The following is a 10,153-nucleotide window of genomic DNA, read 5'->3' on the forward strand; positions in this document are numbered from 1 at the left end:
GATGCGACAGCCCCGCCCCTCCGCTCCGTCCCGAGCCGGAAGCGTTGCTTGTCGGGGGGTTGCTAGGCAACCGGGGAGTCGGAAGTCCCGCCCGCCGAGCTGCGCTGCTGCTGTTGTTGTGACAGGCCCGGCCGCCCGGCACGAGCTCCCGCAGCCCGCACACGGGCCCCGCCGCCAGCCCCGCTTCCCGCCCGGCCCCGCCATGAAGTGGATGTTCAAGGAGGACCACGCGCTGGGTAAGGGCGGGCCTGCGCGGCCCTGCGCCGGCATCTGCCGGGCCTGCAGGGCTCCCTAGGCCCCAGCAGCTGCCCGAGCCCGCTCGTCTTGGCGGGGCAGCCACTGTGGAAGGTGGTCGGTGCCCGTGGTGACTTCTCCAAACAGTCGGGGTCTCAAGGGACGAGACCGACGGTTTTGCTCTAGCTCCTGTCCCACAGGCGCCGGTCGCTCTGCCTAGGGTGTGGGCCTTGCTGTTGCCATGGAGTGACTAACTGCAAGTTTTGTCCCCAGAGCACAGATGTGTCGAGTCGGCAAAAATCCGAGCCAAATACCCTGACCGTGTCCCGGTGAGTAACCATGCCTGCCTCGCCCTGGACTTGGACACAAGAGTGGATCCACTGTTTCCATCCTGTTCCCTCTTCTTTCACCAGATTCTAAGGAGTAGATTTATACTCTCTCCTGGGTCCTGTATGTTTAGAGAGTCCCCCAAAATGTTGAAGTAACTCAGCACTCCACCTGCCCCAGTGGTACTGGCATATAAACAAGAGTGTCCTATCAGTGTCCTGTTCAGTATCCTTATCAGTGTCCTGTTTTCTTTTAACAGCAACTGTGTCCCAACAGGGGTCCTGTGCCTTGAGCTTTTTGATTACTCCCTTCTGCATCTGAGCCCGAGCAAGACCATAAACTCTTTGTGGCTTTACAACACTCTGTTGTGGCTATATGAGGGAGATAATTTTCTTTCATGCCTTTAAACAAATTTATCTCGTTGAACTCATGCAAGCCTCCCTTGCATGAGTGGTGACCCTTTTTTTTTCTGCACGGCATATCTACTTACCTTCCAATTAGTGAATAACCTCTCTTGCTTACCTCAAATCTGTTCTATCGCGTTTCAGTGAAATAACCACATCTTACAATCTTCTACAACAAATAGCAAAATATTCAACTTTTCAACTGCTTGTGAGAAAAATTTCCCACATCCCATCTGGCCATATGCTAGTTAGTTCCACTCCTGTCTGATTTCTTGGTAAATAACTAATCTAATAGACAGAACAGTCCAGAACAAGAACCATTAACCTTATTTTGTCATTTACCTTTCTCTGTTGAGTTCCACCTAAATCTGTGGCAGCGGGAGCATCTTCTCCAGTTGTAGTCTGGCCAGCTGATCCCATCCTTCCCTTTCTCTGCTTGGCTAACTACCTACTCATATACAGTAGTATGCTAATAACCATATATCTTCACAGGCATCCATTAGTCCAGAATATGTTTTCATAACTGTAAAGGATAGAGAGAGCCATTGGAATGATAACATGGTAAAATATCAGGAACGGACAAACAATGAATGGCTAGAAGAAATTCTTAATTGAGTGTGACCCTCTGCAAAAGATAGGTGGCTCAAATTAAAATATCAGAGAAAATATGTATCTCTCCAGACAAAGTAGTTGCTATCAAATATATTTTGACATTGAATAATCCAAAGTGTTTTCAGACTTAATACTTGCTCTATGCTTTCCAGATTTTAGTCTCCCTCCAGGCTGACACGGGTCAAAGGGACTTCAGATCTCAACAGTTCTCAGCTATTTCTGGCTACCTGGATTTTGAGATATTTCTCTGACTCAAACATTTGAAATGGATTGAGTTAGTCTATGAACAGCCTGCTTTTGTTCTGGCCTGGCCCCTTTAGATGAATAAAATGGGAGTTGGAAGAAATTCATTCCCCTTAAGCCCTGCTATTTTAAATTTGCCTGGGGATCAAGTAGCTGAAGGGCTAAAGGTATGGGTAAGTTTTACTAGAAGCACTTCACTATCAGCTGTGAGACTTACAGTTTTGGAAGTTTCTGCATCATAAAGCTAAAATGCCTGGTGGATATTTTATTACTGTTCTTAATCATATGTTAAGGCTTCAATCCTCCTTTCAGGCTGCTCTTGGCATTCTTTACTAAATTCCCCCGTATTAATTTACAAAGGCCATCTTTTATTTTCTCTTTCTCTGTAAGCAGAGCTGCTGGAAGCTGAAGAAAAGATAGGGAGAACCCTCTCTAGATCATAAGAGTGTATATTTTGTAAATTTACTTGGGTATTACCTATATGCTGCAGTAATGAGGAAGGTAGAGTTAAGCAATGACACCACTGGAACCTCTTCTTAGCTCCGCTTCCCCAGGCGTGGTGCATTTTTTTTTTCTTCAAGGCCTAGTCTGTGTGGAGTCATGACTTTCTACAAACAATATTTAATTCTCCTTCCTCCTGTATGTCCTGCCTTTTTTTTTTTTTTCTTTTTTTAAATGGTTTTCTTTGTGGCCATCTGGTCATGTTTCCTTAATTTTGTAAAGTATAAAGTAATTCTATGTCAGTATAAAATACTATAATGTCCGTGAAGAACAACACAAAGCAGAGAATACCATCCAGTGAATCATGACAGCAATAACATGGAAGAACAAATCATGAGTTACAGAGCAGTTATGAATATTCAGCATGGTTCATGTTAAATTTTCTTGTCTTCTGAAAACAATGTTATTGCAAAACTGAGTCTGCAGACACCCTAAAATAGAGACATAGGCAATCTTTTTAACTCTTTTTTTCAAATCAGCAGACAAAAGGCTCATGCTGTAAGTATGATCTTCACTAGGCATCTCTGCTTCCATCCCTACATGTTTTCTTTTCCCAGTCTCCTAGTGAAGGCAAAGGAGAGCCAAGTTCCTGTAGTCTGTCAGTGTAAGGATGTGTGACCAAAGAGGTATGTAGGAGTCCCCTTGGACTTCATTCATGTATAGCTAAAACCTACACTTGTTAGTATGGCTTCACTGTTATCACATAACATCATCCAAACAACTGAGTCTGTGCAGATACACGTACTGCTGGAGTTCCTGTCAGTACGAGATTGGTCTGGCAGAGGCACACAGACAAGATCACAGCACAGCACATTTCTGCTAATGGGCTAGAGTGTTCAAATAACATCAGTGGCAGACCAGGTGGCATTCCAGGGTGCACTGCAGCCATGCTCTATTTCTCTGCCATATTGCATTATAGAGCCTGGCAGAAATGCATGTTGAATGGCTGTGGGAAGTCAATAATGTTAACAGGATGACTTACACAAACCCAAGCAGGATGAGTCAAATCAACGGCAGCATTGTGAATAACCAACCACGTAGTTTACAGCAGACTAGAACCCTGCATTATGCTTCCACAATTCACAGTACAACTCCATCAGAGGTTTTTCTATATTCAGCTATATCATGGCTTCTTCAGTACTGCACTGAGTTATCTAAAATAGATATGTGCCTTTATCTAATGCAACAGTTTCTCAAATACTGGTATGCTTTATGTAATGGTATACAATGCTATAAGGATGAATGCAAAAAGACTTTAAAACTCAGATGCTACAGCTGGAGGCACCTAAATGTCCTTTTGGCATCTCTCATTTGTGCACAGTAGGTAAAGTGTCAGATTATATGGCAGACTAAGTTGATAGAACTCCCTCTGGTTTCACTGATGATTTTTGCTGAAGTGGGGTTCGGTTAAGTTTGAAGGGTACAGATGGTGTTTATATTAAGACTATTTCTATTTTTCTTGGTATTGCAGGATTTTATTTAGTCATATTATGAAAGGTGATAAGGCATGCTTATTGCAGGATATAACTCTGTGTAAGGAACGACTTCAAAATGGCTTTCATGGTTTTCTATGTAGAGACAGTGACAAATACAGTGAGCAGCCTCTGTATAAAGAATGCATTTCCTCAGCTCACCTGCCGTTGGTCAGCTATGAAGGCTGTAGTCTTGTTGAATTTTCCATGATTCCATTAGAGCTGAGTGGTGCAAGGAAGGAATATGGTTAAATGGACTCCTCAGTTTGTTACTATCATCAGGAGATAGAAGACAGGAGCCCTGGACTCCATTCATACAGCAGTCTAAGGGAATTAGTGCAGAGGCAAGACACTCCTAAACCTAAAGTTTTAAGATGCCAGTGTTTCTTAGCATCTCAGTAGATGATGATGATTCTCTCTCTTTTCTGTTTTTTTTTTTTCTTTCCCCCTCCTCCTCCAATATCTTAAATCTCAATGGTTTTTTTGCAGAATACACTATTTTAAGATTTGGAATATTCTAAAGTCTCCATATGCTGTAAGTTAGCAATTCTGTGTCAGAAAATAGCCCTATTTAAACACAACAGGATATTACTGTCCCAACATGAATAAATGCAAGCAGTTAAAGATGTGTATACTTTTTGTCACAGTTTATCCTAGGCATGTTGTATCTCTATATAACATGATCATCAACCTCAAGCATAGGAAGGTTGGAATGACTGTACATACAAGTAAAGGCTTTAGTAACTATAAAGTCAGGTTATACAGTGCTGAGCAAACCTTTTTGTCTCTCCCCTCCCCTCCATGTCATATGCCTATACCAGTAAGTGACTTACCAAAATTGGTTGTTTATATTAATCCTGAAACACCTCACCTTCACACCTGTGCTTTATAGGTCATAGTGGAGAAGGTCTCAGGATCTCAGATCGTTGATATTGACAAGAGGAAGTATTTAGTTCCATCTGACATCACTGTGGCCCAGTTCATGTGGATCATCAGGAAGAGGATTCAACTGCCATCTGAGAAAGCAATATTCCTCTTCGTAGACAAGACTGTCCCTCAATCCAGGTGAGAGGCTGTTCACTTGGTATTCAGAACCATTTCAGCGAGCCTGTGCATATCTGAGTGACAGTGAACACCCTACCCACCGCACCTTAGGCTTCCCTGGTGATTTAAGGTGTTTGGTTACATTTTAATCTCACTTGTGTAGTTTTTCTCAAGAGCTTGATACACGTTTTAGTTCTCAAGATAAGCTGAAATCTGATTACAAAAGATGATTATGACTTACTTGCATGGCAAGAAGGTAAGCTCTGGAATTAGATTTCTTAAGTTGAGTAATCGTACATCATTTACATCATCAATGCTAACAAATAAACATTCTCCAAGTAATTAAAATTGCACAGTTAAATGCTCAAAAGCAAACACGATAAATTATTCTGAGGTGACCTCACCTCTGTCACCTCACAAAGAAATTGTATTGTAGACTTATTTAAGTTTATTTTTTTCCTATAATACCAAATGCAAAATAAGCACAGAAAGAAGTTTATGTTGCTTTTATATAGGAATAACTTTCCCTAGTTGCTTGCTACATGCAGGAAAATGTACAGGAGAAGCAGCTACTAAAACAGCTTGCTATACAGCTTTCATAGTATTTGAAAAAGAGTGCATACTAATGTTACACAGCTTAGATACAGTAATAACCTTATTAATCCTTCTGTATGCAACAGCATCAGACCCTTCAAGTAACTGGACCCTTCTAGATGTGTTTTCATTTGATTTGTGACGCACAATAGGGACTTTGAGGATGGTTTTTTTTTTTTTTTTTTGTCTGCTGTGTTTGCATTAAGAATATTAGAAATGCCCAAGTGTGGTCTTTCCAGTAGCACCGTAGAACTGCTAGTAGCAAGCAGGAAAAAAAAACAGGCATATTCTCTCATCTGCCCTGTTAATTTCTTACATATTAGAGAAATGCAACCTCGAATCTTCTATATTACTGTGAAAATAGAAAAGCTAGAATATACAGTTAATAGAAAAGCAAGAATATAACTGAGGTCAATGGTTCTGTTCCTGTTGTAGTCAGAGTATATTGCATACTCTGTCAGAGTATATTGCATGACTAACTCATGCCGTCCTTCTCTTCATCCAGAGATTCTGCCTACTACTCACCACTTCCTTTCTATTTCATGTTCTACCTCCAACTCTTCTCAGCTCCTTGGAGAAAAAGCTATGCTTATCTTCCTGATCACTCACTTTGAGTCTGTATCTTTCAGTTCACCATTTTTTTCCTTAAACACTTTTAGAAAGTCAGGAAAAAAAAAGAGCTGAGGATGATTCCTTATTTCTGCCATTGATTCATGTGAGCTGCCTACTTCATCTGTAGGTAGATGGTTAAAGCCTTTGTATTTACCAAGTAATTGCTTGGCCTATCGAGTGCTCCCCTGCCAGAATCAGACATCCCCTTAAAGACTACAGCTACATAATTATGAATGGCCATGTATGCTGTTTGAAAATGTTTGTCTTTGAAAAAAAAACATTGAAAACCCTATCCACCGAAGCCAGAATTTTTTTTTTTTCTCTATCTTGCAATTTTTTGGTCACATGCTTTGCTGCTAGCACTGTTAACTCACTACTTTTTAATAAGAGATAAAACAAAGCTTTTACTCCCCAAACAACTTGGACTTTGAAGAGTCACTCTAAAAAGGATTAAAGTTTGACAAACTTTAGACCAAATGTCTAGAACAGACAAAAGAATTCAGAGAAAGTGTTATCAGACCCCTGATAGCACTTGTTACTAGTTATGGCATCAGCAATATTTCATTCAGCACCTCAAATATATTAATTAGCTCATTTCCAATAAAATGAGAAATCATTTGTGTAGAAGTACAAATATAACAATAAAAATCTAGGCACTCTGCAGAAGTTCCAGAAACATTTTGTGAAGTCAGGAGTCAGCAGCTTTTCCTATATTCTTACATATTTCAAGTTACAGAGCAATTTGTAAGTTTTAAATCTTACCTAGCTTGTCTAGGTCAGATTCTAACTTTTACCATTTGCAGCAGTCATGATTTAAACAAGCTGTTTCTCATTTTTTTTCTTTTCTTCAAGCTTAACTATGGGACAACTTTACGAGAAGGAGAAAGATGAGGATGGATTCTTGTATGTTGCCTACAGTGGAGAGAACACATTTGGTTTTTGAATCCTGGATCTTGGCTACTACACCATCCTGCTGTGTATCTTGTAAATAGCTAATAATTTTCTGTTTTGGCATCCACAGATGTTCCTTCTATATACATGCATTGGTAACTGGATTTATTTCCTAATATACCAATAGATCTTGTTTTACTAGACTGGTAAGTTATCAAAAGTTTTTTTTTTTTTTTGGTGCATTTTTTTCTCATAGCTGTGAATCCCCAGAGTCTCACTCCTTTGGGGGATAAATTTAATAACATTAAATAATAAAGCAAAGTGGTTGGGCTACTAAAATATGAAAAGGAGAAATATGCAATTATGCTGATTTTTGAAGTGTTAGTTTAGCAAAAATAAAAATATTACATCAGTAATGGGAACGCTGCCTTTGCTAGATTATTCTGAATAGTAGAAAGATGCTGATCATGTTGAACTGAGCTAATATTTTCCTCTTTCTTGGTTAACAAATAAGTACATTAAAAAATCCTCCCACAAACAGGCAATGCTGTCCTTTCTTTACCTTCATTTTGTTCAGAAAGTTGTACATCTTGCTTACTAGACATTATGCAGATTTTCAAGTTTACCATGCTGATGCCTATACAAAAAGGAAACAAGGACATGTGTCTATATGCTGACAACTGCAGACCTACTCACTCCTATCAAAAGAATAGTCCTTGGGTTTTTCAATGGAGGAGTAGCACCATGGCCTTTGGAAAGCAACACTGAGATGACAAGAGAAATAGTGTAAAAAAGGGTACCTAGGCAAGAGAAGAGTAATAGGGGACCAGAAAGCTCGCAAAGTGGATAAAATTATCTGTAGATGAGTTATGAAGGAAAGAAATAATTGATAAGGAGGTCAAATTAAGAGAATTGCATGAGCAGCTCTTAAAAAAATACATTATTTGTGTTACAGGTGGTTATAAAAATATACCTGTCTCTTCCAAGTAAAAACTCTAAGGAATAAAAAAGCATTACATAACCAAATAATGGATTTACTGAAACAGCTGAGAAAACTTGAATGATAAGTGATAAATGTCAGCTAAAAAGATAAAAGCAAGCTTTTGTCTTTGAAAGAAAGGTCATTCCCTCACTTTCTAAGCATTATTGCCAAAGCATGTGCATAACACAGCAAAAGTAAGGAAGCTTTGCAAAAGCCCAGAAGCATAGTTATTCATGAGGCTCTCAACTTGTGTCCAAATTGACTTGCTATACTATATAGCTACTGTTGCTATAGAGGCAGTGAGGGAAATTTGTGGCTCCAAGCTACGAACTGTGAGAATGGAAATGGCAAAAAACAATTACAAAGTACAGGAGTTCATGCTCTTATGGGAAGGACAAGACAGGGTTGGGAAAGTTACATGTCTTTGAGCATGATAAACCAGCAAGGAATCACTGTTAATACTTAGATTCACACTAACTGTAACTCCCAGGAAGCCATCTTATTACAGAGTCCCAGAATGGTTGAGGTTGGAAGGCACCTCTGGAGATCATCCAGTCCAATCCCCTGCTCCAGCAGGGACACCCAGAGCATGGGGCACAGGGTGGCATCCAGGTGGGTTTGTCAGAGGAGCCTCCACAGCCTCTCTGGGCAGCCTGTGCCAGGGCTCTGGCACCCTCACAGCCAAGAAGTTCTTCATACAGAGATGGAACTCCGGTGTTTGAGTTTGTGCCTAAAATTATATTACAGGTCTTACTCACAGGCACTTTCAAAGGAGTCCAGAATACTTCTTTTACTGAGAAGACAGTGTTGGTACTACTTTATTACTGAAGCTATTTGCAATACATGCAAGTGCTTACCGCATCTAAGAATTTCAGCAAGCTTTTCAGGATTCTGAGGAGCACTGCAGTGTACAGCAGTACTCGAGTAAGCAGTCTGTCACCATTTCCATGTTGGATTGCTTCCATCCTGCTTTCCATGGATTTAGTATTAATGGTTACTCTGAAAATAGTTTCAGATTCGGAGGAAAGAAAAGGGTTTCAGATGTATCTTTCATTACTGAAAAATGTTGTTTCCTTTAACTGAAGCTTTGCAGTTACAGTGTTTGCTCATTATTATCAAGATACTTAAAAAAAAAAGAAAAAGAAAAAGAAAAAAGTAACATTACCCTTTATAACTACAAGATAAACCTAATTATATACTAGCACAGAGATACATCTGACCAAAAAGGCACAATGAAATTTTATTTCCAATGGTTTGTCTGAAAAGACTTTTGGAATTCTTGTCATCCGCCTCTGGAAAAAAAAACAGTAATTACTGCTAAACTTAGATTTAGCAGCGTAGGTTTACAAGTAATTCCAGAGAATTCCAGAGATATAAAGATTCTATAGCAGTAACTTTATTTTGCATCTACAAATACAAACAAAACAGAAAAGAGATTTTCATTTCAACTATTCCCCTTTTGAACAGCCTTATAAAATGATTAAAATCAACTTGTCTAGTTCATCTGGTGTCCATACGATCACATCTTTACTTCCTGTTAACTCTTCCAGACAAAATACAAAACCATTCCAACATTGTTTCTGTGTCCCCTATTTTGAAGCTGGCCTGAAATACGATCTGCATAAATAAGCAAATAGTCAAAAAATGTATTGCTTCAGTCTGTAGCACTGCTGCAGCAATGTAGGCACCTCTTTCATAACAACAGTGTCAGGTATTTAGGATGGTTATGCTTTGAAGGAAAGACCTATTAGGCACTTCAACTGCATTTGTTCCAGGTGTTAACTGTAACACCTTTCTTTCCTCCTTGCTGATCGCAACCTCCCAGTTGTGACTGGGAGTCTCTTCATTTTCATGCTTGCACCTCAAGCATTTCCCTCCAGGTGTGGTTTCAACTCGGCCTGTTTTCTGTCACTGCAAAAGGGAAGCCTGACTCCTCCCCTTTCTGTTTTCTGCAATTCAGTCTTGGCTTTTTCATTGCTCTAGGGCTCACCAGGCTGATTACCATTTTAACTCCTTGTGAAAAGCTACCTTGCTTTGGAGTAATAGTTTGGTTTTCTGTGAGGAACTGTAATTTGAATTGTCTTCAAATTACTTTGAATATCTTGAGAGCAATACATACTCCAGCCAACATGAGGTAAGTCATAGAAACATGATGCTAGGATCAGAACCTTTCTTTTTCAGAGGTAATGGGGTACTAGTACGTTGGCTCATGAGACTGTCCTCTCAAACTCAAGCCG

The 10,153-nt window shown here is 39.8% G+C and overlaps 1 protein-coding gene across 1 annotated transcript; it reads left to right on the forward strand.

Moving 5' to 3' along the window:
* Positions 1–73: 73 nt before the first annotated feature.
* GABARAPL2 (GABA type A receptor associated protein like 2) lies at positions 74–7,479 on the forward strand. Its single transcript, XM_088526191.1, has 4 exons — positions 74–236; positions 508–563; positions 4,686–4,858; positions 6,896–7,479. Exons 1-4 carry the CDS (start codon positions 203–205, stop codon positions 6,984–6,986), a joined length of 354 nt encoding a protein of 117 aa, XP_088382317.1. The 5' UTR covers positions 74–202; the 3' UTR covers positions 6,987–7,479.
* The last annotated feature ends 2,674 nt before the right edge of the window (positions 7,480–10,153 follow it).

This window comes from Tinamus guttatus, unplaced genomic scaffold, assembly GCF_059628265.1.
Source record: "Tinamus guttatus ecotype Peru unplaced genomic scaffold, ASM5962826v1 Tinamus_guttatus_pri_ptg000244l, whole genome shotgun sequence".
In the NCBI taxonomy this organism is placed as follows: domain Eukaryota; kingdom Metazoa; phylum Chordata; class Aves; order Tinamiformes; family Tinamidae; genus Tinamus; species Tinamus guttatus.

What these genes read in the sequence shown, in the direction of transcription:
- GABARAPL2 (XM_088526191.1), top strand. Translation starts at nt 203, where the DNA reads ATGAAGTGGATGTTCAAGGAGGACCACGCGCTGG. An exon ending in AATACCCTGACCGTGTCCCG is followed by an intron (nt 564 to 4,685) that starts GTGAGTAACCAT and finishes TGTGCTTTATAG; the next exon opens with GTCATAGTGGAGAAGGTCTC. An exon ending in AAGACTGTCCCTCAATCCAG is followed by an intron (nt 4,859 to 6,895) that starts GTGAGAGGCTGT and finishes CTTTTCTTCAAG; the next exon opens with CTTAACTATGGGACAACTTT.